This window comes from Curcuma longa, chromosome 1 (genome assembly GCF_044706935.1).
Source record: "Curcuma longa cultivar G26 ecotype Majalengka, Jawa Barat chromosome 1, ITB_CL_G26_1.1, whole genome shotgun sequence".
Lineage (NCBI taxonomy): Eukaryota > Viridiplantae > Streptophyta > Magnoliopsida > Zingiberales > Zingiberaceae > Curcuma > Curcuma longa.
Window position 1 is genome coordinate 16767920 of NC_133861.1, and position 24920 is coordinate 16792839.

Below are 24920 nucleotides of genomic sequence, written 5' to 3' on the forward strand. Positions count from 1 at the left end.
ATTTCCAGTGTCGAGGTTGCGGGGAAGCTCGATCCTGTGATGGGTCAAAATCAGCCTTGCGCGTTGATGCAGTCGCTGAGGCAGTGCTTCTGAAGGCAGTTCTCAAGGAAGTGGAAGAGGCCGATGGCAAAGTAATTCTGTTCATAGATGAAATCCACCTCGTGCTCGGCGCCGGGCGCACTGAGGTTCCGTCAAGGACGCTGCAAATCTCTTCAAACCAATGCTCGCTAGAGGCCAATTGCGTTGTATCGGAGCAACCACGTTAGCGGAGTACAGGAAATATGTCGAGAAAGATGCCGCCTTCGAGCGTCGATTCCAGCAAGTGTATGTTGCTGAGCCTAGCGTTGCCGACACCATCAGCATCTGCGTGGTCTTTAAAGAGAGGTACGAAGGACATCATGGTGTTCGAATCCAGGACAGGGCTGGTCTAGAATTGCTCATCGTAAAACAATGCCCTGATTGTGCATACAACCAACTGGTTCATTCCTCTTCCTTGGTCCAACTGGTGTGGGTAAAACAGAACTAGCCAAGGCTCTAGCGGAGCAACTATTCGATGATGAGAACCTTCTTATTCGCATCGATATGTCGGAATACATGGAGCAACACTCTGTGTCACGCTTGATTGGTGCTCCACCAGGGTATGTGTACAAGAAAGAGAAAGATAGAATTGATGAGCTTCGAAGGTTGAAGCAACGTCGGGAAGAACTTCTGTACACTATGCAGGAAGCCGAACGCACGAGATGACGGTTTTGGTACCGTGCTGCAGATATAAAGTATTATGACCTGCAAAACGTTGACAATGCTATTGCAAAGCTTGAGGGAGACTCCACTGAGAATTTGATGCTGACCGAGACTGTCGGGCCTGAGCATATTGCAGAGGTATGACTTCAAAGTTCAATTGCTTAACATTGTGGTTATCCATGAATCCTTTTACTTGAGAGTTTTCGATGCCTTGTCTGTGTCACGCTTGATTATCCACCAGGGTATGTGCAGTGACCTCATAACATTTTAGCATCTTGATGATGTTAATTAGTTTCTCATTAGTTTGATTTTAGCTTCGAAATTGTTATCCTCATATATTTGCTTCGTTAGTATCTTGATGATGCTAAATTGGTTTCTTATTAATTTGATTTTAGATATGTTGGCCACGAGGAAGGTGGGCAACTGACTGAATCGGTGAGACGCAGACCATATAGTGTTATCCTCTTTGACGAAGTGGAGAAGGCTCACATTGCCGTCTTCAATACGCTTCTCCAAGTTCTTGATGATGGTAGATTAACCGATGGACAAGGGAGGACCGTGGATTTTACAAACACTGTTATCATCATGACTTCTAACCTCGGTGCCGAGCATCTTCTTGCTGGACTAGTCGGTGAATCTTCAATGCAGAAGGCTCGTGAGCGAGTTCTGCTAGAGGTACCTTAAAACATATTTTCATATTCATTTTCACTCTTCATCGCAATGTTAAATAATTCCATGAATCTAACTATCATTTTGTAATCTTGATTGTGCAGGTGAGGAGACATTTTAGGCCTGAGCTGCTGAATAGACTAGATGAAATAGTTATCTTTGACCCGCTATCGCACGAGCAATTGAGGAAGGTGGCTAGACTCCAAATGAAGGATGTTGCTCTTCGGCTAGCAGAGAGGGGCGTTGCATTGGCAGTGACAGATGCTGCTTTGGATATAGTGTTGTCGGAGTCTTATGATCCAGTAAGTACATATTTGCCAATTGTGTCTATTTCAATGATCAACCAAGAAGACTGAGAGCTAATAGAATCTCTTTGTCTGTCTTACTCCAGGTATATGGTGCAAGACCGATTAGAAGATGGCTGGAGAAGAAAGTCGTGACTCATCTATCCAAAATGCTGATAAAGGGAGAGATTGATGAAAACACAACTGTCTACATTGATGCCGATAAGAAGAAAAAAGAATTGGTTTACAGAGTGGAGAAGAACGGGGGGCTCGTTAATGCCACAACCGGGCAGAAGTCTGATATCCTTATCGAAATACCTCATGGAGCACCCAACGGTGATGCTGCTCATGCTGTGAAGAAGATGAGGGTACTGCAAGACGAGGAGGTGGGGGATGACATGGACGAAGAGTAAGCTGTTCACTGAACGTTGAGTGAGATAAATGTTCGGTGTACTCCGTCTCGATCTATTTCGTTGCTGTTAAATGCGAGTGTGAATAATATCGTTTCCAGTGAGATGTTTTAATTGTGGCGAAACTATAAATAAATATTTGTTTTTTTAATAATTTTTAAATTCAACTGAAGAGTTTTACTCTGCAGGCAAAACACCTGCAAATTTTGGGATTTCAATAACGGATTTACGCCTTTTACAGAATTTTCTTTTTCAGAGTTGTCGATATATATTTAACTCAGAAAATTTAGATATTTCTGAGGTTTTGACTCCGATTTTATTTCAAATTTGAGTTTGGTTTTATACAAAATCTAAAAAGTATAACTCAGATAGGCTGGATCGCTATCATATAATGTATACTATATTAATTAAATTATATAATAAATAGTAATTAATTTTAAAAAGTTATATAATTTGAATTAGAAATTTATTATTTATAATCTCTCAACATTTACTAATTTTAATTCAACGTTCATCCCCTTCTCATTTTATCTACCTTTCCTCTTGTTGTAGCCTTCTTTTCTATTTCTATGTTTGCAATATATCGTATTAAAGTTTCCATATTGTTGGATACCATATGAATCAATTTTCTCAATTTATCTCTTCCGAATTACAATTTATCTTTTACTTTTAGAAATATAAATAGAACGATTCTTGCCGAAGAAAATTTTTTATTCTATCTTATTAAATATCCTACTTATTATAAAAGGAATTAACTGTCCTCTAATTTTATGTTTTATTGGTCAAAATAATAGAAGCCTAAATTCTAGGCAATTATATCCCTCACATTCCCACTTGCTTCAGTGCGTTCCCACTCCCAAAGTATCTTTATTTATTATATTTAAGATATATACTGAATATTCAAATACGTTTGATTTCGCACATCCAAAGAATTTTTTTCTGATATTCAAAATCAGAAAATTCACCTTTAGTGGGGCAATTGCAGTTGAGTCTCACATGCCATTCAAATTTTCTTTACTCTTATCATCAAATCATCAAAGTTTCCCACCTACTACCAAGTTAATCAGAAGCGCCAATCCGGATGGCATCCTTTGATTGTGTAAAAGAAAATTTTTACAAATACGTCTTCCCTATCACAACTGTCCTACCGTTACATCATCGTTGCCCCGGTGACTATTATTCTCTTTTGACATGAATCCGATATGTTTGAGAAAAGGAGGATTCAGTTTATTTATCGTCCTCTTCTTTGCATTATTTCGATTTCGCTTTTCGATTTCCATGTTCTAATTCTGTCGAATTCATCGTTCTTATAGAGTGCGATCGCCGCACGATTCGTGATCCTGGCGAATCTGCACGCGTTTTTATATTCCTTCTTTTGGAGAGAAACGCTCGTCGAATCGAAAGATTACTGATTTAGAATCGCCCGAAGATTGCATTGTTTCCGCGGATTCGATGGAGTTATCGAGGGCGAAAGGCCAATTCCCGATGGAGAAGCGATGGGCGTGGCTGCTGGTTCTGATCTCGGCCCTCCTCGTCGTCGCCATCATCTCCTCCAACATCAGCATCATCTCCTCCTTCCGCACCATGTTCGTCGTCGTCCACGCCGCCCCCGCGGCGGCGCCCCCGTCCCCGGCGCCTCCTCGCCTCGCCTACCTGATATCCGGGTCGAAGGGCGACCTGGACCGCCTCTGGCGCACGCTGCGGGCAATGTACCATCCCCACAACCTCTATGTCGTGCACCTCGATCTGGAGTCGCCGGCGGGGGAGCGGCGCGAGCTCTCCGCGCGCGTCGCGGGGGACGCCGTCTTTTCGGCCGTCGGCAACGTGCGCGTGATCGAGAAAGCCAACATGGTCACTTACCGGGGGCCGACGATGGTGGCCAACACGCTCCATGCTTGTGCCATTTTGCTCAAGATGGAGAAGAACTGGGATTGGTTCATCAATCTCAGTGCATCGGATTACCCCCTTACTACACAGGACGGTAAGTCTCTTCATGCTTGCAAATCCCTTAAAACCATTATATTCCTGTAGATCATTCAAAAAAGAAGAAGAAACGAATCATAAAAATGATGTCAGACTGGATCAAGGATTCAAAATCAAACTCCTAAATTTATTTTGGCCATTAGTTGCTTGTGCATTGAATGATACGAGTTCGTTCTTGTCTGTAGACATATTGCATGCCTTTTCATCTCTGCCGAGGAACATAAGCTTCATGGAGCATACGAGCAGATTGGGATGGAAAGAGTTAGTCTAAAATATTATTTAAAAACATCTCGATAGAATAGAGGCTGATTTATTTATAAATTTAAGAGGCTTTCTTCAGTTTTCTTATAGAATTATTTTATCAGTATCAATAGTTTTTATAAACCGACCTTTTCTAATCTCTGGGGTGGTCGGTCCGGTCCCACGGAAGTTTCCCACCGACCACCAGGGTAAATCGGGAAGCGTATACGGTGGTCAATCCAGATGCCCAGCAACCTTTGATTGCGTTTCCCATTTAGAAGAAAATTCCTACAAATACGTCGTAGCTGAGGATCGAACCGCGGGTCCCTAGGTTATATAAAACAAATAAATTTATGAGTAATACGAGTAAAATTCTATTTTTATTGGGCCTCTCGAGTATTGCAGCCCAACAATAAAACGGACGGACCCCAATCAAAACATCGCGTCACGTGCTCTTCCCGAACCTTCTGTCTCACCGCGCCGATTTAACCAATCTCACGATCTCTCTCCATTTTCTGGAGTATCAGTAGCTGCCGTAGGATGCATATCTGACGGTTGAGGATCTCACTCATCTTAATTTGGGCCCCCTCTCATCCCTTCCAGCGACGCCTGGTATTTCGTCTTCCGAGCCCGGTACCTTCTAAAACCTAATCATCGTAGCTTCCTGTCTATATATATAAATGGCGTCCTCACTCTTCCCTCATCCAACGAAAACAACAACAACAATCCACCGCACACAGAAATCAACCAGCGATCCACACCTTTTCGATTGATCGAGAATTCCGCCATGAATCCCGACAAGTTCACCCACAAGACCAACGAGGCACTCGCTGCCGCCCTCGGTCTAGCCCTCGAATCAGGCCACGCCCAGATCACTTCTCTCCACCTCGCCTCCGCTCTCGCCGCCGACGGTGGCAGATTGCTTAATCAGGCCTTTGCCAATGCTTCTGGTGGCGCCAGCAGAGTCACTCCTCTCCACCTCGCATCCGCTCTCGCCGCCGACGGTGGCGGATTGCTCAATCAGGCCTTTGCCAATGTTTCTGGTGGCGCCAGCAGATTCACTCCTCTCCACCTCGCCTCCGCTCTCGCCGCCGACGGTGGCGGATTGCTCAATCAGGCCTTTGCCAATGCTTCTGGTGGCGCCAGCGACTCTGCTGCGAAATCCTTTGAGCGCGTTGTTGCAACCGCTCTCAAAAAAAATCCCTTCCCAATCCCCGATATACCCCCTTCGACGTCTCTCATGAAGGTCATCCGCCGTGCTCAGTCCTCCATGAAGTCCCGCGGGGACTCTCACCTTGCCGTCGACCAGCTCATTCTCGGCCTTCTCGAGGACTCTCAGATAGCCGATTGTCTCAAGGAAGCGGGGATCAGCTCTTCTAGGGTCCGCGACGAAGTCGAGAGGCTCCGCGGCAAAGAGGGTAAGAAAGTCGAGAGCGCTTCCGGGGACTCCAATTTCCAGGCCCTCAAAACCTATGGCCGAGATCTCGTCGAGGTTGCGGGGAAGCTCGATCCTGTGATCGGACGCGACGAGGAGATTCGTCGTGTCATCCGCATTCTTTCGAGGAGGACAAAGAACAATCCCGTCCTTATTGGCGAGCCTGGTGTCGGTAAGACGGCCGTCGTTGAAGGCCTTGCACAGCGAATCTTGAGGGGCGATGTACCGAGCAATCTTCTGGACGTTCACCTAGTGGCGCTCGACATGGGCGCACTTGTTGCGGGTGCCAAGTACCGTGGGGAGTTCGAGGAGCGCCTGAAGTCAGTTCTCAAGGAAGTGGAAGAGGCCGATGGAAAAGTAATTCTGTTCATCGATGAAATCCACCTCGTGCTCCGCGCCGGCCGCACTGAGGGTTCCATGGACGCTGCGAATCTCTTCAAACCAATGCTCGCTAGAGGCCAATTGCGTTGTATCGGAGCAACCACGTTAGCGGAGTACAGGAAATATGTCGAGAAAGATGCCGCCTTCGAGCGTCGATTCCAGCAAGTGTATGTTGCTGAGCCTAGCGTTGTCGACACCATCAGCATTCTGCGTGGTCTTAAAGAGAGGTACGAAGGACATCATGGTGTTCGAATCCAGGACAGGGCTCTTGTGATTGCAGCTCAGCTCTCCAGCCGATACATAACTGGTATGTTTCTAAACTTTTTCTCTAAGCATTAGAACTGTTCATCGAACACTTTTTTCTTGATTAAAACAATGAACAATTTAGCTATTTTTTGTCCTGATTGTGCGTTTGGGTTAGTAGGAATACCATAGTTTAGGGTTATGAATTGTTCTATTGCAGTCAATGAAAATCTTGCTTTCTATATGGTCTTCTAATGTTTCAAACCGATAGAGGAACTTCGACAAATTAATTGGTACTACTGTTAAGCTTATGAGAACTACTTGAATCAACAAAATAGCAGCTTGGGCAAATTTGAATTGTCTTAGGCAGTAGAGAACCTAATTGCTAATATTTTTAAAGCTTCTACACCTGGAGCATCTAACTTGATTATGATCTTCGTTCGACTCTTTTGTGTTCAATTTATATACCAAATTGTGAAATGTTTTTGGTATAAAGAAATTAACATCTTGCAGTTGTAGCCATCTGAGTGTTGTCTTAACGCTTTTGACAGGCCGACACCTTCCTGATAAGGCAATCGACTTAGTTGACGAAGCTTGTGCAAATGTGAGGGTACAACTTGATAGTCAGCCAGAGGAGATTGATAATTTGGAGAGGAAAAGGATTCAGTTGGAAGTTGAATTGCATGCTCTTGAGAAAGAGAAGGACAAAGCTAGCAAAGCAAGGCTAGTAGAGGTGAATATCTATTGCACCATAGACCTTAAGATTTACTCTCTTTTTCACTATGTGGCATGTCACCTTACATGTGTTCTTCAACGCAATACAGGTGAAGAAAGAGTTGGATGATTTGAGGGATAAATTGCAACCATTAATTATGAAGTACAAGAAAGAGAAAGATAGAATTGATGAGCTTCGAAGGTTGAAGCAACGTCGGGAAGAACTTCTGTACACTATGCAGGAAGCTGAACGCAGGATGGATTTGGCTCGTGCTGCAGATATAAAGTATTATGACCTGCAAAACGTTGACAATGCTATTGCAAGGCTTGAGGGAGACTCCACTGAGAATTTGATGCTGACCGAGACTGTCGGGCCTGAGCATATTGCAGAGGTATGACTTCAAAGTTCAATTGCTTAACATTGTGGTTATCCATGAATCCTTTTACTGAGAGTTTTTGATGCCTTGGATAGGTGGTCAGTCGATGGACAGGAATACCAGTGACCAGGCTTGGGCAAAATGAGAAGGAAAGGCTAATTGGCCTTGCTGAGAGATTACACAAGAGAGTGGTTGGCCAAAATCAGGCGGTTGATGCAGTCGCAGAGGCAGTGCTTCGGTCTAGAGCTGGTCTAGGTCGCCCGCAACAACCAACTGGTTCATTCCTCTTCCTTGGTCCAACTGGTGTGGGTAAAACAGAACTAGCCAAGGCTCTAGCGGAGCAACTATTCGATGATGAGAACCTTCTTATTCGCATCGATATGTCGGAATACATGGAGCAACACTCTGTGTCACGCTTGATTGGTGCTCCACCAGGGTATGTGTAGTGACCTCATAATTGTTGGTTGCTCTTATTTGTTTCTTCATATAATTTTAGCATCTCGATGATGTTAATTAGTTTCTCATTAGTTTGATTTTAGCTTCGAAATTGTTATCCTCATATATTTGCTTCGTTAGTATCTTGATGATGCTAAATTGGTTTCTTATTAATTTGATTTTAGGTATGTTGGCCACGAGGAAGGTGGGCAACTGACTGAATCGGTGAGACGCAGACCATATAGTGTTATCCTCTTTGACGAAGTGGAGAAGGCTCACATAGCCGTCTTCAATACGCTTCTCCAAGTTCTTGATGATGGTAGATTAACCGATGGACAAGGGAGGACCGTGGACTTTACAAACACTGTTATCATCATGACTTCTAACCTCGGCGCCGAGCATCTTCTTGCTGGACTAGTCGGTGAATCTTCAATGCAGAAGGCTCGTGAGCGAGTTCTGCAAGAGGTACCTTAAAACATATTTTCATTTCATTTTCACTCTTCATCGCAATGCTAAATAATTCCATGAATCTAACTATCATTTTGTAATCTTGATTGTGCAGGTGAGGAGACATTTTAGGCCTGAGCTGCTGAATAGACTAGATGAAATAGTTATCTTTGACCCGCTATCGCACGAGCAATTGAGGAAGGTGGCTAGGCTCCAAATGAAAGATGTTGCTCTTCGGCTAGCGGAGAGGGGCGTTGCGTTGGTCGTGACAGATGTTGCTTTGGATATAGTGTTGTCGGAGTCTTATGATCCGGTAAGTACATATTTGCCAATTGTGTCTATTTCAATGATAGACTGAGAGCTAATAGAATCTATGTGTGTCTTACTCCAGGTATATGGTGCAAGACCGATTAGAAGATGGCTAGAGAAGAAAGTGGTGACTCATCTATCCAAAATGTTGATAAAGGGAGAGATTGATGAAAACACAACTGTCTACATTGATGCCGATAAAAAGAAAAAAGAATTGGTTTACAGAGTGGAGAAGAACGGGGGGCTCGTTAATGCCACAACCGGGCAGAAGTCTGATATCCTTATCGAAATACCTCATGACGCACCCAAAAGTGATGCTGCTCAAGCTGTGAAGAAGATGAGGGTACTGCAAGACGAGGTGGGGGATGACATGGACGAAGAGTAAGCTGTTCACTGAACGTTGAGTGAGATAAATGTTCGGTTTACTCTGTCTCGATCTCTTTCGTTGCTGTGAAATGCGATTGTGATTAATATCGTTTCCCAGTGAGATGCTGTGATTGCGGTGAAACTATAAATAAATCTTTGTTTTTTTATATTTTTTAAATTCAACTGAAGAGTTGTACTCTGCAGGCAAAACACCTGCAAATTTTGGGATTTCAATAACGGATTTACGCCTTTTACAGATTTTTCTTTTTCAGAATTGTCGATATATATTTAACTCAGAAAATTTAGATATTTCTGAGGTTTTGACTCCGATTTTATTTCAAATTTGAATTTGGTTTTATACAAAATCTAACAAATATTAACTCAGATAGGCTGTAGCCAGAAAAATCACATTGGGAATAAAAACAATTATTAGTATTTATAAAATAGGTAAGACGATCACGGTGATCGCTATCATATAATGTATACTATATTAATTAAATTATATAATAAATAGTAATCAATTATAAAAAAGTTATATAATTTGAATTAGAAATTTATTATTTATAATCTCACAACATTTACTAATTTTAATTCAACGTTCATCCCCTTCTCATTTTATCTACCTTTCCTCGTGTTGTAGCCTTCTTTTCTATTTCTATGTTTGCAATATATCGGTATTAAAGTTTCCATATTGTTGGATACCATATGAATCAATTTATCTCTTCCGAATTACAATTTATCTTTTACTTTTAGAAATATAAATAGAACGATTCTTGCCGAAGAAAATTTTTTATTCTATCTTATTAAATATCCTACTTATTATAAAAGGAATTAACTGTCCTCTAATTTTATGTTTTATTGGTCAAAATAATAGAAGCCTAAATTCTAGGCAATTATATCCCTCACATTCCCACTTGCTTCAGTGCGTTTCCACTCCCAAAGTATCTTTATTGATTAAGATATACTGAATATTCAAATACGTTTGATTTCGCACATCCAAAGAATTTTGTTCTGATACAAAATCAGAAAATTCACGTTTAGTGGGGCAATTGCAGTTGAGTCTCACCTGCCATTCAAATTTTCTTTAATCTCATCATCAAATTTGTGTTGGCAAGTGAAATAAATCCCTTTTATTTTATTTATTTATTATTCTCTTTTCCTTGACATGAATCCGGTATGTTTGATAAAAGGATGATTCAGTTTAATTTATCGTCACCTTCTTCTTTTATTTCGATTTCGATTTCGCTTTTCGATTTCCATGTTCTAATTCTCTCGAATTCATCGTTCTTATAGAGTGCGATCGCCGCACGATTCGTGATCCTGGCGAATCTGCACGCGTTTTTATATTCCTTCTTTTGGACAGAAACGCTCGTCGAATCGAAAGATTACTGATTTAGAATCGCCCGAAGATTGCATTGTTTCCGCGGATTCGATGGAGTTTACGAGGGCAAAAGGCCAATTCCCGATGGAGAAGCGATGGGCGTGGCTGCTGGTTCTGATCTCGGCCCTCCTCGTCGTCGCCATCATCTCCTCCAACATCAGCATCATCTCCTCCTTCCGCACCATGTTCGTCGTCGTCCACGCCGCCCCCGCGGCGGCGCCCCCGTCCCCGGCGCCTCCTCGCCTCGCCTACCTGATATCCGGGTCGAAGGGCGACCTGGACCGCCTCTGGCGCACGCTGCGGGCGATGTACCATCCCCACAACCTCTATGTCGTGCACCTCGATCTGGAGTCGCCGGCGGGGGAGCGGCGCGAGCTCTCCGCGCGCGTCGCGGGGGACGCCGTCTTTTCGGCCGTCGGCAACGTGCGCGTGATCGAGAAAGCCAACATGGTCACTTACCGGGGGCCGACGATGGTGGCCAACACGCTCCATGCTTGTGCCATATTGCTCAAGATGGAGAAGAACTGGGACTGGTTCATCAATCTTAGTGCATCGGATTACCCCCTTACTACACAGGACGGTAAGTCTCTCTTCATGCTTACAAATCCCTTAAAACCATTCTATTCCTGTAGAATCATTCAAAAAAGAAGAAGAAACAAATCATAAAAATGATGTCAGACTGGATCAAGGATTCAAAATCAAACTCCTAAATTTATTTTGGCCATTAGTTGCTTGTGCATTGAATGATACGAGTTCGTTCTTGTCTGTAGACATATTGCATGCCTTTTCATCTCTGCCGAGGAACATAAGCTTCATGGAGCATACGAGCAGATTGGGGTGGAAAGAGTGAGTATAAAATTATCTTACCTTTTTGAGCCAAGTGAAAATTCTACGTGCTGTATCATATGAATCACCTTCGACTCTGGTCCTTGTGCTTGCAGGCTGAAGAGAGCAAGGCCTCTGATAGTAGATCCAGGACTGTATTCTGTTAACAAATCGGATATCTTCTGGGTTGCACCCGAGAGAGGGTTACCATCTGCATTCAAACTGTTTACAGGTAGGTACATGATTTCTTCGTTTGAATGTTCCTTCAACCTTCAACCTTCTTCTTCTTCTTCTTCTTCTTCTTAAAAGGGTCTGCATGGGTTGCTATCACGCGAGATTTTGCTGAGTTCTGCGTGTGGGGATGGGACAACCTGCCAAGAATCCTGCTCATGTACTACACCAACTTCGTCTCCTCCCCGGAGGGCTACTTCCAGACAGTAATCTGCAACTCGCCTCAGTTTGCTCGCACCGTAGCAAACCATGACCTCCACTACATCTCCTGGGACAGGCCTCCCAAGCAGCACCCTCACGACCTCACCGTGGATGACTTTCCCAAGATGGTGGGGAGCAATGCACTCTTCGCCCGCAAGTTCAAGCGTGACGATCCCGTGCTGGACAGAATCGACGCCGAGCTCCTTGGCAGAGGCAAAGGAGACTTTGTCCCCGGCGGATGGTGTCGAGGAGATCCTCCATGCTCGAAAGTAGGCGATGTCACAAGACTTGTGCCTGGGAATGGCTCGGAGAGGATAGCTTCGCTGTTTGACAGAATTGTTCGATCGAGAATGTTTTCACGAAACCAGTGCAGATAGAACTGGTAGGTGGTGTGTGTAATTTATACGAAACATGGGTGAAGTAAGATCTAGATTAAGTTCAACTCTGAACGCGTTCAATATCTCAACTCAAATACCTTTCATAAAGAAATTGAAAGATTCAGTTCGTGAGCCACTTTAACACAATCTTCAGTCAAATCTTTATTTTTTTCATCCATGAAGCCTTTGAGATAGCCCATAGGATAGACATCTTCTGCAAGAGATGCATTATAGGGTCCGAGCAATGTTCTTGAACTCATTGAGACAGGACTGTAGGATCTTTTGGCGCTTGTTAAGTGACTGCCTTTCATTTTGAAGGATGTCGACAGCACCAGGTGCCACGAACATGTCCATGAACTTTTCATCGTTTACGGCAAATAGTTCGAGGCCGAGAGCAACAAACAATCTTTCTCTACTGCAGAATGAAATAGGAAGTCAGAGAAATAAGAATTGCATATCTACAAGTTAACAACCAACAGCACTGGAAGAGAATGTGGAGGCATAGGAAGCATACCAGGGAGTTAAGAATCCAGCACTCAAGGCCGAGAGGACGTTTCTCTCTATCAGAACTTGGCGAATCCTAGCGAAATGTTGAGCTGACATGGAACAGATCTCAGCATACGAGGATCCAGCTTTTGAGCCCATAGTAGTACCTGCACCGAACAATATACTGTTGTTTTGGTATCTGTTAGCATCAACATTTCTTCCACCAGCAAGTCTTGCTTGCCGTTTCCTCCCTCCGGCATCCATTAAGTTCCCAATTTCCTTCTTCTTGATCCCGAAATCATCACTTGGCTGATCAGGTGAAGGTGTTTCGGGGACTGTCAATTGGCTTTCTCTAAGCACATCCTTTGTTGTTTCAGTAACTTTACCAGGTGTTGAGTGTTGTTGATCTTTAGGCGGTACATTCTCTTGATCAGCACCAGCTTCATCTGTTGCACTGTCTGACAGTTCGGGGAAAAATGAGGCGGCAGGAAGCTGGTTGTATCTCCCGGCGTCAGGTACAAGATCATTCTCATAGCAGACTTGGGAGTAGGGGCTAGTCACTGAATTGAGATGATGTTGCACTATTTGTTTGCATTGCTTGGATAGATCGTTGATGAAGTTGTTGTAAGAACGCCTTAGAGCAGCATGAAATCCAATGTACCCGTCCATATCGCCATTTTGCTTCTGATCTGAACCGATATGAATAGATTAGTAGGATAAGAAGCACTTGTAAAAATGGAGTAACGAAAACAAAATAACTACTGTAAGTCAAGACCAATATAAATTTGTAGAATTATATTGCACGTAGACAAACCCAAATAACTACAACAAACATAGTTTGATGACAACGATCACGACCATGATGATTATCTGAACTGAAGGATACAATGGAGAAGTTTATACACAAAGTATTAAGTATTTGTGAATAAGACTATTCAAAAGAACATTTAGGTGCAAAACATCCATTTCTGAATGAGGCAACAGCAACAACATATAAAATTTGACAATTCTAAAGAATTTAAGAGAAAGATGTTTGCAATTTTAAGGAGCAAATTGTCATTAGAAAACAGCTACTCATAATTTGACAAAACATACAGGTGCAATATATTACTTGAACAAAACTTATTCAAGATCTTCTATTCCCTAAGTTTCCTTCTTATGCATCCAGGCATTCAATGAACCTCACATACGTAAAGTAAATATTACCCAAACAGAGAAAAAGAATTCTAACACGACCAAATGACTAGTTAGAAACTTACACTCGGAGTCATGACTTCGGTTGCGCACCAAAGCGAGGGCAAAAAGGCTCTTAAGAACAAATGAAAGGCGTTCACATGCCGTGTCAAGAAGAGGAGCAAGCCAAGCTCGTGCAGCAGCCCGTGCTATTTCAGCAGCTGCCTCAGATAAACCTCCACCCCCTCCTCTTCCAGCATAAGCAAGCAGTATATTTGCAACCTGCGTGCCAAGGGCATTGTTGAAATAACTTATTGCAACAATTCAAATTTACTCAGAAGTCAGAGAAAACCAGCAACTAGAAATTTAGTTTTACTTTCTCTCTAGAAACTTGTGGGCACTCAATAGAATATGTAGCACATCTGAATTCATGCATTACTCTCTCAAATGCTGCTCCACCATAAAGTCTAAGGGTGTGATTTGGAGGTTTTACGGCCACAGTGACTCCAGGCCAGCTTCCGTTGCCACTCTCTGACCGCTCTTCATCAGTGGTTTTACCCCATTGCTCAGGAGCTGGATCTGCTGCACCTTCAATTAATGCCACCTAAAAGAATGCAGAAATATCATCTGATGTACAAAAATGAGTACAATGTGGAGAAGAAATGAACTCAATAATGGAGATACAAATGCATATGTACCATATGACTGCAGATAGAAGCTACATGCAACATAGCTGAATGCCTAAGATGGGTAACATCAGAGGTTGCTTGTAACTTGGATTCTATCCTGGCTAATTCAATGGACACTTCGTTACAACGCTGTTCTAGTTGCGCAAGTGTAGCAGGAGCCGCTTCCTTGTATCGATTTTGAAGTTCAGTTTCTAAAAATTCACGTAGACGACTAAATCCAACATATGGTCCAAACTTTTCCTCATTAAATCCTCCCTTAACATTATCACGCAAATGGCGAAGTACTTCCGCATCTATCTGAGAAATCTGCCTGCGGAATTCCTCGTTTGTGACAGTTCCACGGTCCTTGGGCAGAGCCACAAAAAAAGGGTGAACATTTTCACCAAGGTATCCACTTGCACTTAGATAGTTATCTACTTCCCATCGTTCAGTAAATTCCTAAAGGCACGCATTAAAACAAAAGAAAAATTAATGTAATGGAGTTTAATAGAGTTATCACAATTAAAAGGCGAGATTCTGACACCTTCAAGCGGTTATCAAACTTCGAAATGACTATAAGTGTTCGTTTAAAGTTTGGATCGATCTCACGGACTGCATCCAACCATAGCGAAGAACACCATTCCACACTGCTCTGCTGAAGGAACAGGAGAAGGCGATGAGGTGGGCTTGCTAACGACTTTACCATTGACAAAATCTCACTAGGAGTGTTCTCTGGTTCTCCTTTCTTTGCCTATGAGAAAGAAGTTTAAAGCACAATGAATGAGAAAAAAATGGAAGCTAAATTTTATATCTTTAGCAAGTTTACTGAAATATATAAATCACCTTCAGGACAAAGCCAGGGGTGTCGATAATGGTGAGATTAGGACAATAGGCATATTCAGCTCGCATCACAATGGGCTTAGAGGAAACAGCAGCCTGAACCTTTCTTAGATGCGTCTCTGTTCTTGATCTTATAAGATCAGCTATTGCAGAAGCCAAAACAATCGGGGCTCCATACTCTTCTGAGTCTTCTTCCTGTTGTTATAAAAGTACAGCAATGAGCATAGCATTCATCAAACCTATATCACCAAACAAATAAAGGCGAAATGTTGATATAAAAAGACAATTTTTGTCGCACCATGAAGAAACCTCTGGAGAATTTACAGAAAATTGACAGAAACGTAAAATGAAATCTAATACTCCAGGTTTTTACACCTGAAATCTGCATCGAGGTTCGAGGGCGGAGGGATCGTGGACCATCTGGAGTACGAGGGGTCGCCGGGTTCCCATCTCGACCTCCCGCACGTTGAACCGGAAGCCGAGTAGGGCTTCAAGAAGTGAGCTTTTTCCGTCAGATTGACCGCCTAGGGCGACGATCTCGGGAATGGGGAGCTTCTCACCGAAGGCGACGGCGGCTGCCTGCAGGCGGTTGTAGGCCTCAAAGCGGGTCCTGAAATCGGAGGACGCAGCGGTCGAGACGGAGGATTCCATCGGCGCAGGAGGCAGAGCTCTACGGGAGGCGGAGGAATTGGTCTTTGAGTTCGGGGTTTTCGCCGGAGTAGAACCCTGGAACCCATTGGCCGCCATGAGACAGCGAGAAGGGAGAGAAAGAGAGAGCTTCGGAAATTTGAAATGAAGCGAATTGGGATCGGGAGGGATAAAAATAAAAGCGAAACAGGCGATAGCCGGTGGCCCGGTGGATAGTAAATGGATTGGGCTTTTATTAGAGCCCATACAACGAAATAACGGCTAAATATCTTCGTCTTCGTCTTAAGTTTATTTTGCACTTGCAATTATTCGATTTACAGCCTTTTCCAATTCTTTGAAATTCATAATGAAAATAAAGGCGATAGGCCGTAATTTATATATAAAGTTTTGACTCGTTAAGTAAAAGTCAACACAATAATTGGTAGATTAAGAGTGAAATAATTGTGAAAAATAATTTAATTTTCACATGAATTATGGTAGATTACGTGAAAATTAATATATAATAATGAAATTATAAAAAAATAATTTACATTATTTTTATATATTTTATTACTAGCCAAATTAATGGTGCATGTAAATTCATATTAAATGGGCATAATTGCGCTATTAATTTATGTTGAAGAAGAGTTTGTTTATCTTTTGAGTCTTATAGAGTCATTAAAAAAATTTGGTTAAAAATGCTTAACAATCCTAAACGCTTTAGATTTATAATAAATGGGCATAATTGTACTTTTGATATAATCAATCAATTCTAAAATATTTTATAAGCCAAAGTTTAATATAATTATCAATCAAATTTAATATAATTACAAGTTAAATTTTGACTGATAATTAATTTATATCTACTAAAATTACTAGTCAAATTTAATTTATATCTGCAAAATTCATTTTGAGGATAAAAAATTAAAAATATCACCCCAAATTTATTTTGACTATGAATAATTTTAATTATCAATTAAATTACATTTTGTCGATATTTTTAAATATTTCATTGGTTGAAATTATATTTGTTTGGTAAATTACCTGTAAAATTTATTTTAGCCACTAAAATTTTATCAATAATCGTTTCTATTATAGCAGTGACACCGCAACAACTGACGGTGTAATACATGTTGTCCATTGATCCTAAACTCTACATTAGTTGGCCTCCATTATAAAATTCCATGTATATTTGTAGAAATTTACAGAAACTCATAGGAAGAGTAATGGCTTCTCTACTATCGCGTCTAATTTCTCTTACATTTTTCGTATCCTTTACTATTTTCTTTTCGTCAGCATCTTCCAATGAAGAAAGAAAGGTAATTCCGAAGTTTGTAAATTTGCATTTTGAAAACTATTCTAATTTAATCTGTATTACAATTAATATTACCATACATGAATGACATATTCAGGTATACATTGTGTACATGGGAGCTCAACACTCATCCCAGTACTCAACCTATGAACTCCATCTTAATTTGCTTAAAGAAATTCTTGTGAACTGGTAATAAATTGATATATATTATTTTGTGAAAAATTATATTTTGTCAAATTTTGAGACTAATTAACAATTGATTGATAATGCAGTTCGCCTAGTGAGTCTTTAGTGTATAGCTACCAGAGGAGTTTCAGTGGATTTGCTGCCAAACTTTCGATTGACGAGGCTGAAAAATTGAGCGGTATAGTTTCCATTGTAGATATGTTATAAATTAATTAATTACAATTCAACACAAATTATATTGCAGAAATGGAGGGAATAGTTTCAGTATTTCCTAGTAAAACCCTGAAGCTTCGCACGACGAGATCATGGGATTTCCTCAACTTCCGGCAGAGAGTTAACAAGAATCCCACATTAGAAAGTGATGTCATCGTCGGAATGATCGATACTGGAATCTGGCCAGAATCCAAGTCCTTCAGCGATCAGGGATTGAGATCTCCGCCGAGTAAATGGAAGGGTACTTGCGTAAATATGACATGTAACAAGTATGCTCAGAAAATCCGATCATTAATTTGCAATTTTATATATTTGTTTGACTCGATTTAATTAATGTTGTGACTAATATAAATTTATGATTGATTGAATTATTAAGCAAAATAATCGGGGCACGCTACTACAATAGCTTTGGCGATTACACGTTGAACGAGCCATCGCCACGCGACTTTGAAGGTCACGGGACGCACACAGCTTCCACTGCCGCCGGCCGTAGCGTCTCCCACGCCAGCCTCTACGGCCTCGCCAGGGGCACCGCCCGGGGGGCCGTGCCGTCAGCGAGGCTCGCGGTGTACAAGGTGTGCTGGTCGTTCGGGTGCACCGATCAAGACATCTTGGCGGCGTTTGACGACGCGATCTCTGACGGCGTCGACGTCATCTCCCTGTCAATCGGTCATTCCTTCCCCACGGATTACTTCCAGGACTCGATAGCTATCGGCTCCTTCCACGCCATGGCGAACGGGATTTTGACGTCGGCCTCCGCGGGGAACGACGGACCATACCATGGCACGGTCGCCAACGTGGCACCGTGGATGTTGGTGGCGGCGGCGAGCAGCATCGATAGGCACATCATTGACAAGATGGTCACCGGAGATCATGTGTCCACTTTGGTGAGTACTAAATTCGTCAATTTAATGATAGTGCAATTTCAACCATATGCAAAAACTTGTGTTGGTAGTTTTCAAACGCATGAAAATAAGGAATTATTATTAATTTTTGGGGAAAAAATGCATGCAGGGAGCTTCTGTCAACACGTTTGCGACAAAAACTAGGCTTGGGTACCCCTTGATCTACTTGCAGGGAAATGCAACTACTTCACCAGGGTATGAAGATATATATATCTTCTCTTCATAGATGCGAAATGATATATTCAATTACCAAACTTAATTGTCTATTGCTGTTTCAGGGATTGCACTGCTTTGCCAGATAAAAACGTGCTGAAAGGGAAGATTGTTCTCTGCAACTACTTCTCTGACGAAATTTTTAGTACAGGCATTAAAGGATTGGTATTTATAGATGACTCTTCACTTGACGTTTCCTTCGTATACCCAATTCCATTCATTACAGTCAGTTCCTTGGATGGGCTCAAACTTTTGAGCTACATAAACAACACAAAGTGAGTGCAGTTTATATATAGATATATATATATAATCGAAGAAATAATTAGTATTTTAATTTCATCTTTGTTAAGCAATTAATGTCCCACTTAACTTCTAATTGCTTGCTAGATATGACAAGAATTTCTATAGTTCATCGAGGCAGGCATGTCGTATAGTTGTTCATCTAGTAGTGAATCTAGCTATATAATGGTGGAGAAATAATTAAGAGAGAACACGACGTTTAGAGAGTCTAGACAGCTAGGTTCAACATTGTTATGCTATTCTTTAACTATTTTAATTGCTACCGTACGTTTATAATATTTTGTAAACAGAAATCATATATAGGTAGTAGTATTAATCCATGAATATGATCTTGGCTAGAAATCCTGTGGCTAACATCCACAAAAGTGAAGAAGTTTTTGACTCCGAGGCTCCCCTGGTTGCTTCGTTCTCATCGAGAGGTCCCAACACCATCACTCCTGACATCTTGAAGGTTATTAATTAATTAATTAGTTCATAAATTCAGTTCAATTATCTTTATATTAATTTTTAAAGGATTTAATTGTATCGCAACTTGGAAATGTTTATGTTTGCAGCCTGATATAAGTGCTCCAGGAATTGACATTTTGGCCGCTTGGTCACCAGTTGCACCAGTGTCAAGCATCATCAACGACACAAGGGTCGTAAAGTACAACATAATCTCGGGCACTTCCATGGCTTGTCCGCACGTAACCGGCGCCGCCGCCTACGTCAAGTCCTTCCACCCAAATTGGTCGCCGGCGGCCATCATGTCTGCGCTCATGACGACAGGTCTCATGCATAATCAATATTCAATATATATACCTGTTTTTTAAAGTGAAATTTATCATCTTTAATTTGTCTATGTTTTATACAGCCAAACCGATGTATCCTTCGGCTGGCCAGACTAATTATCGTATGGAGCCGGCCAACTGAACCCTGTGAAGGCCGTCGACCCGGGTCTCGTCTACGACGCTGGTGCCAGTGACTACGTGCAAATGCTCTGCAACTCGGGCTACAACGAAACCATGATTAGGATCGTCACCGGCGACGCCAGTTCCTGCTCGCCAGCAGCAATGGAACCGCGAGGGATCTCAATTACCCTTCCATGGCCTTACGTCCAGTCCGGAAAAGCCTACACCGCGAGTCTTGAGAGAACAGTGACCAGCGTCGTGGGGCCCGACGCTGCAGGTACAAGGCGGAGGATCGGGCTGATCACGGAATGAACGCAAGTGGTGGCGAATCCGAGGAGTCCAGAGTTTTCGGAGTTGAAGGAGAAGAGGAAGTCCATCGTTGCTTCAGGCGGGGGATTCCCAGGGAAACTACGGCGCCCGCGACGGTCATTTGGTCGGACGGTAAACAAAGGAATTCTCATTCCTCTCGCCATGAATTTACACTGACTACAGATGAATAGAAATATTCAGAAATTAAGACTTGGAAGTTATCGCTCCACTAACTAAATACTTAAGCTAACAAACAGAAGAAATGACATGAGAGAATCAAAAAATGACTATCAATGCTGGTAAATACATGCATAGTAAATTTCCTAGAAAAGGTTATATACATGTTCTGCCTCTTTCAGTCCATGTTATAGCTGTCAGCTAAATATAATTGTGACTAAAACCTACTGAATTTATCTATAACAATTCCCAGGCCTCAGGAACAACTTACAAGCCTTGTGAGGCTGCTGGGGTGGCGAGTATGGCATGTCCATCTCGACGACATATAAATGATAGCAATTAATAATGAACCAAACACAAACACACACACATATGTATATATATTGTTAATTTAGTGGATGCATTCGAACCTTCATCAATTAATTTATATGCTTGCCAGTTGGTGCCCAAATTGTGACACCAAATGCCAAAGTATTACGACAACATTAAATTATAATTAATTATTTCATTACTCAATTAGGTGACGCCGAGCTAGGTACGGCTTGAGTTAAACATACGTTGCAAGATAGGTTTAGCCAGTGAAGCTTTCAGTTTGTGTTCCACAATTATTTTCTTATTTTCTTTAAAAGATAACAATAAGAAGAAATTCTTAAAATAATATTCAAAATACCTTTTCTCCAATCCCCACTTCTAATGTTTTTCCCTCTTTCTTCTAATCCTTTCGATTTTGAAACTAAGCCGGCCGGTCCACGGCAATTTCCCATTCCTCTCACTGAACCGGCCCATTCAACCGGCCACAAGTGGAAGGAAGTCAATGGTTGCACCGGCTAATCATTCATTTCCACAGAAAGCCATTGTTTCCAATTAAACCCCCCTTAAATACAAGCAGAAGCTTTTGCAGAAGAAGAAGATAAGCTTCTGGATAAATCTCCAAATTCATAACCCATTTTCACAATGAAATGACGATTTTGATCTGTTTTCCATAAAGAAATTGCATCGACATGAAAAGAGAACGGCGATTTAAAAGTTTGTTCTCCGCTCTACTTTACAGAGAGTATGAAATGTTCAAAGTTCCGGCAGATCATGAAAAAGGGGTGAAAAAAAGCCAAGTCATGAAAAATTCTGCCTTATTGACACAAAAGGAAAGTACGAGGACGACAGTATCGCGCCGTCATCTCTCGATGAACCCGGTCATCTGCAGCACCAGGTTCCTCACACGGCAAAGCCGTCGCCCCTTCTCCCTCCTGACGGACCCCGGCGTCGTCAGCGACGTCGCCGCATCCTTCATCGCCACCATCACGTGCGGAAGGTAATCGTCGTCGTCGTCCGCGTTGGCGTCGCAGTCGTCAAAGGCACGGCCGCGGTTGGGAGATCTCCGGCGCGGAGCGGGGATGTTGACGGGGCACGACGACACCATTACGCGCGGACCCGGGGGTGGCGGGGTCCTCCTTGCCCTGGCGGGTGGCGGAGACTCGTTGCGGCCGGCGTCGTCGCGGGTGGCAGTGTCGGGCCAGAGAACGTCAGCTTCGTTGAAGTCTTCTTCCATGGTCATGGATGAGAGAGCGGAGCGGGGGACAGTTGACTGGATTTATGGTGGGCGAGGGAGGCAGTGACGTCATATGACGAATTTGGAATTTGGGGTTTGAGGAAGTTAATGATCTACTGTGGCAACTACGTCGGCGCTTGAAATTGATTAAGATTTATTATTTTTTTTTAAAATTTACTATTTTTTTTAGAAGGCAGTAAAACTCAATGCGAGGGTTTCGGCGATTGGATTTAGGGTTTGGGTAAGTTTTGGTGATTGGCTCCTTCGAAGCTATTATAAGGCTAAGAATTTGCGAAATGGAGTAACTAGAATAGGGAAACTTATTTAATGTTGCTCTTTTTCAGAAAGAAAATTCAATAATTTAAAAAGGAGAAAACTTACGAAGGCATAGTCGTAAAGTTATAGTTAAAAAAAAAAACAAAGTATAAAATACTTCCTAAAAAATAAAATATAAAGCAACCCAATCTCAAATTCCTCGGATATATTTGATAGAAATAAATTAGTGTGAAGCCATAAATCTCCGGGTCTATCAAGAAGCAAGCTAAAAGGAATTCTTGATGTTGCCGTTAAACCTTTCAATTTTGTAATGGATTTAGGATTTGAGATTTGGGTGCAAGTTCGATGCAATGGCATCTCCAGTTCCATGTTCATGTCTACTCCACGGGCTCCTCATGAGCTCATGGCAATCACACGAAGAAATTTTGCAGAGTAATCTTCATCTTAAAGAACACGGATAAATGCTTTTTTTTCAAGAGTTTGACCAACAATTCTGAAAATTGTATCTTGAAGTAAGAAACCTGAGTGAATACGCTGAAGAATCTAAACCTTTTCAGACCACAAGTAAATAAACATATCACTCACCATTTATACTCATCAAAAGAACATTGGCTGCAACAAGTACACATATCAACTCACCATTTATACTTATCAAAAGAATCATTGGCTGCAACAAGTAAACATATCACTAACCTTCTATTTTCAAACAAAAGCTCAGTCATTGTGCTTAAGTATTCTGTTTTGTTGATAAACAAACTTAAACCCTATGTTCAATGCTAGGGATCATAACTGTACTGGATTGCCTAAATATAACATTATGACAAGGGTTTTTATGGAATTAACAAGCTGACCTTTTGAATCGAGCTATCATCACAGAATTTTAAGTGTTAAAATTTCCATGAACATGTTAAAACAAGATGTTTCACTGCTACAAGTAGGTGATTTTGTTCACCTTGATGGGCCAACTAAAGAACAAAGCATGGTATACACATTAATAGATCTGAAAATTTTGGATGGCATGCAAAAAGGCATTTAAGGTATACGAGGATGTTTTTTATTTTTGAAAAGCTAAGTGTTTACGGAAATAACAAAATATTGGCAGGAAAACATTTATACAAAGAGTTGAAAGCTTAAGAATTATATGTTGGTGAAATTTTGAATCCTCCCAAAAAATGACTTCATATATGAACTTTGTGGAAATACAGTATCCAATATTCCACTACCCTCACAGATCAGTTCAATACAACTATGGGTTCCTCCAAATGTTCAAATTACCAACCACTGTACCATATTATAGAAGGTTAGATTCCAGTGTAGTTCATATTTTCACATGTACACTAATTAGTAAATAATCATAACCAAGTTCATATGCCTAAATTATGAGAGGGACCATTTTCCAAGGGGCAATGGCAACCTTTATCATGGATGTTCCCTGGTTGCGGAGAACACCTTCATGATCATTAATTCACTAATATGATGGCATATGGTTCACTAGTCATTTTGTTATCCATTCAAGCAGAAGGTTTGCAAGGTCTATGAGAAGAAAAAGTGTAACCACAAAAGGAGAATTTTGTGTGAAACAAGGTAGGTACATCTAGTACAAGAACAGACTACAATCCGCCCTGTTTCCTGGTTCCATCTCACATCAATAATATGCCCCTTTCCACCTATAGGGAACTATCGAGCAAATTATTTTGCAGTGAATACCTAAATCCGAGAATGGATCGTAATAAACACAGCAATTTATCTATTATTGATCGACAGTTAATTAGGCATTTCATGGTCACAGCTTATCATCTACCAACAGGCCAAATAGACAGATTCCATAAACATGAAAAAAAAGAGAGAAACTTTACTTCGAGAGATTTACGCACAAACAGATCTTAATCATTGTAAGTAGCAACCGTCAACCGATGCATATCATACAACTAGTTTTATGACGACAAGCAAAGCATGACTTCACCAGAGTCCAAATCCAGACAAATAAAAATAAACCTGAAGTCTAGGAGAATCAAGCCGTCGTGTTTGTAAATCATATAAAACCCTAGCAGCCAATTTCACGACATTGCCATTATTGTGATTGCAGAAAGGGAAAACGCACAACCGCTAAGAACTCTGTCAGATGAACTTCCTCGGGGGTCTTCCCCAATCCTCGTCTTGCATGTGCTGCGATCAAAACCAAAACAAGGAAGAGATTTAGGGACGATGCGGATAATCCGAGGTTTCAAGTGATGCAGATCAACGAGGCGAAACAAGGTCATATCTAAATAGAAATATACGGGAATTGAGGGATCTAAATCTAGGCCATACAAATTCACGGACGATGCCCTTGTAGACGAGGATAGGGACGGCGATGCCGAAGATGCCGACGATGGCGACGTTGCGGCGCGTCCAGCGAAAACTGTATTCGAGGTTCTCCCTGGCCGTTCTCCAGTCTTCAATGAACTTGTTCTTGTTCACCTCCATGCCGCCCCCCATTTCGACTCGTCTCTGATCTCCTCTCCCCTCTCGCCTCTCCGCTTTCGCCCTCTTTCGCTTCTACCGGCGTCTATCTGATACGCGAGTGAAACAACTGTTATATAATCCAACACCATTACGTGAATCCGGCCCGTTAACGGTGAACAATTTAGGTTCAGCCCAATTTTTGCATGAGTAGGCCTACATGGGCCATTGGCCCAAGTCCGCATAGCGACAATTGAATGCGCTATAAACCAGTAGATTTCGATGGACTTTGCCTAAGAATATCT

At 41.9% G+C, this 24920-nt stretch overlaps 8 protein-coding genes across 9 annotated transcripts; 5 read left to right on the plus strand and 3 right to left on the minus strand.

Moving 5' to 3' along the window:
• The first annotated feature begins 481 nt into the window (after window positions 1–481).
• Window positions 482–2253, plus strand: LOC141840658 (chaperone protein ClpB1-like). Its single transcript, XM_074728712.1, has 4 exons — window positions 482–638; window positions 1137–1416; window positions 1515–1712; window positions 1802–2253. The coding sequence occupies exons 1-4, from the start codon at window positions 583–585 to the stop codon at window positions 2105–2107; spliced, it is 840 nt and encodes a 279-aa protein (XP_074584813.1). The 5' UTR covers window positions 482–582; the 3' UTR covers window positions 2108–2253.
• A 1154-nt stretch (window positions 2254–3407) lies between these two features.
• Window positions 3408–4358, plus strand: LOC141825013 (beta-glucuronosyltransferase GlcAT14A-like). The gene is made up of 2 exons (XM_074712378.1): window positions 3408–4085; window positions 4273–4358. Exons 1-2 carry the CDS (start codon window positions 3557–3559, stop codon window positions 4356–4358), a joined length of 615 nt encoding a protein of 204 aa, XP_074568479.1. The 5' UTR covers window positions 3408–3556.
• Window positions 4359–5108: 750 nt separating this feature from the next.
• Window positions 5109–9165, plus strand: LOC141848045 (chaperone protein ClpB1-like). 2 transcript variants are annotated; one of them, XM_074736166.1, is made up of 8 exons: window positions 5109–5264; window positions 5445–6450; window positions 6938–7119; window positions 7211–7492; window positions 7573–7913; window positions 8098–8377; window positions 8475–8672; window positions 8751–9165. In XM_074736166.1, exons 1-8 carry the CDS (start codon window positions 5115–5117, stop codon window positions 9051–9053), a joined length of 2742 nt encoding a protein of 913 aa, XP_074592267.1. In that variant the 5' UTR covers window positions 5109–5114; the 3' UTR covers window positions 9054–9165. The 2 variants fall into 2 exon arrangements, with proteins under 2 accessions (XP_074592267.1, XP_074592260.1); XM_074736159.1 differs by having other exon boundaries at window positions 5109–5197; window positions 5384–6450.
• A 1120-nt stretch (window positions 9166–10285) lies between these two features.
• Window positions 10286–12170, plus strand: LOC141848035 (beta-glucuronosyltransferase GlcAT14A-like). Its single transcript, XM_074736150.1, has 4 exons — window positions 10286–10995; window positions 11186–11261; window positions 11357–11472; window positions 11550–12170. The coding sequence occupies exons 1-4, from the start codon at window positions 10467–10469 to the stop codon at window positions 12047–12049; spliced, it is 1221 nt and encodes a 406-aa protein (XP_074592251.1). The 5' UTR covers window positions 10286–10466; the 3' UTR covers window positions 12050–12170.
• A 107-nt stretch (window positions 12171–12277) lies between these two features.
• On the minus strand, window positions 12278–15987 carry LOC141814514 (dynamin-related protein 5A). Its single transcript, XM_074702474.1, has 8 exons — window positions 15592–15987; window positions 15220–15411; window positions 14921–15127; window positions 14407–14835; window positions 14085–14312; window positions 13795–13990; window positions 12564–13224; window positions 12278–12464 (listed from the first exon to the last, which is right to left on the minus strand). Exons 1-8 carry the CDS (start codon window positions 15961–15963, stop codon window positions 12278–12280), a joined length of 2472 nt encoding a protein of 823 aa, XP_074558575.1. The 5' UTR covers window positions 15964–15987.
• A 1082-nt stretch (window positions 15988–17069) lies between these two features.
• On the plus strand, window positions 17070–20177 carry LOC141825022 (subtilisin-like protease SBT4.3). Its single transcript, XM_074712389.1, is given in 13 exon segments — window positions 17070–17162; window positions 17256–17347; window positions 17431–17522; window positions 17589–17826; window positions 17934–18444; window positions 18572–18657; window positions 18741–18950; window positions 19315–19426; window positions 19530–19743; window positions 19829–19858; window positions 19861–20016; window positions 20019–20064; window positions 20066–20177. Coding segments are annotated over 13 exon segments (1992 nt in total).
• Window positions 20178–21431: 1254 nt separating this feature from the next.
• On the minus strand, window positions 21432–21903 carry LOC141848181 (uncharacterized). The gene has a single exon (XM_074736278.1). It carries the CDS (start codon window positions 21901–21903, stop codon window positions 21523–21525), a length of 381 nt encoding a protein of 126 aa, XP_074592379.1. The 3' UTR covers window positions 21432–21522.
• A 2102-nt stretch (window positions 21904–24005) lies between these two features.
• Window positions 24006–24714, minus strand: LOC141845137 (uncharacterized). The gene is made up of 2 exons (XM_074733189.1): window positions 24484–24714; window positions 24006–24339 (listed from the first exon to the last, which is right to left on the minus strand). The coding sequence occupies exons 1-2, from the start codon at window positions 24649–24651 to the stop codon at window positions 24292–24294; spliced, it is 216 nt and encodes a 71-aa protein (XP_074589290.1). The 5' UTR covers window positions 24652–24714; the 3' UTR covers window positions 24006–24291.
• Window positions 24715–24920: the final 206 nt, after the last annotated feature.

Coding starts and splice junctions, on each gene's coding strand:
- LOC141840658 (XM_074728712.1), top strand. CDS start 583: ATGTCGGAATACATGGAGCAACACTCTGTGTCACGCTTGATTGGTGCT. Junction 639..1,136: donor TTGATTGGTGCTCCACCAGG/GTATGTGTACAA, acceptor ATTTGATTTTAG/ATATGTTGGCCACGAGGAAG. Junction 1,417..1,514: donor GTGAGCGAGTTCTGCTAGAG/GTACCTTAAAAC, acceptor TTGATTGTGCAG/GTGAGGAGACATTTTAGGCC.
- LOC141825013 (XM_074712378.1), top strand. CDS start 3,557: ATGGAGTTATCGAGGGCGAAAGGCCAATTCCCGATGGAGAAGCGATGG. Junction 4,086..4,272: donor CCCCCTTACTACACAGGACG/GTAAGTCTCTTC, acceptor TCTTGTCTGTAG/ACATATTGCATGCCTTTTCA.
- LOC141848045 (XM_074736166.1), top strand. CDS start 5,115: ATGAATCCCGACAAGTTCACCCACAAGACCAACGAGGCACTCGCTGCC. Junction 5,265..5,444: donor GATTGCTTAATCAGGCCTTT/GCCAATGCTTCT, acceptor TTGCTCAATCAG/GCCTTTGCCAATGCTTCTGG. Junction 7,493..7,572: donor GGCCTGAGCATATTGCAGAG/GTATGACTTCAA, acceptor TGCCTTGGATAG/GTGGTCAGTCGATGGACAGG.
- LOC141848035 (XM_074736150.1), top strand. CDS start 10,467: ATGGAGTTTACGAGGGCAAAAGGCCAATTCCCGATGGAGAAGCGATGG. Junction 11,262..11,356: donor AGCAGATTGGGGTGGAAAGA/GTGAGTATAAAA, acceptor TTGTGCTTGCAG/GCTGAAGAGAGCAAGGCCTC. Junction 11,473..11,549: donor TGCATTCAAACTGTTTACAG/GTAGGTACATGA, acceptor TCTTCTTAAAAG/GGTCTGCATGGGTTGCTATC.
- LOC141814514 (XM_074702474.1), bottom strand. CDS start 15,963: ATGGCGGCCAATGGGTTCCAGGGTTCTACTCCGGCGAAAACCCCGAAC. Junction 15,412..15,591: donor AACCTCGATGCAGATTTCAG/GTGTAAAAACCT, acceptor TTATAACAACAG/GAAGAAGACTCAGAAGAGTA. Junction 12,465..12,563: donor GCTGGATTCTTAACTCCCTG/GTATGCTTCCTA, acceptor TTCATTCTGCAG/TAGAGAAAGATTGTTTGTTG.
- LOC141848181 (XM_074736278.1), bottom strand. CDS start 21,903: ATGACCATGGAAGAAGACTTCAACGAAGCTGACGTTCTCTGGCCCGAC.
- LOC141845137 (XM_074733189.1), bottom strand. CDS start 24,651: ATGGGGGGCGGCATGGAGGTGAACAAGAACAAGTTCATTGAAGACTGG. Junction 24,340..24,483: donor AGGGCATCGTCCGTGAATTT/GTATGGCCTAGA, acceptor TTTTGATCGCAG/CACATGCAAGACGAGGATTG.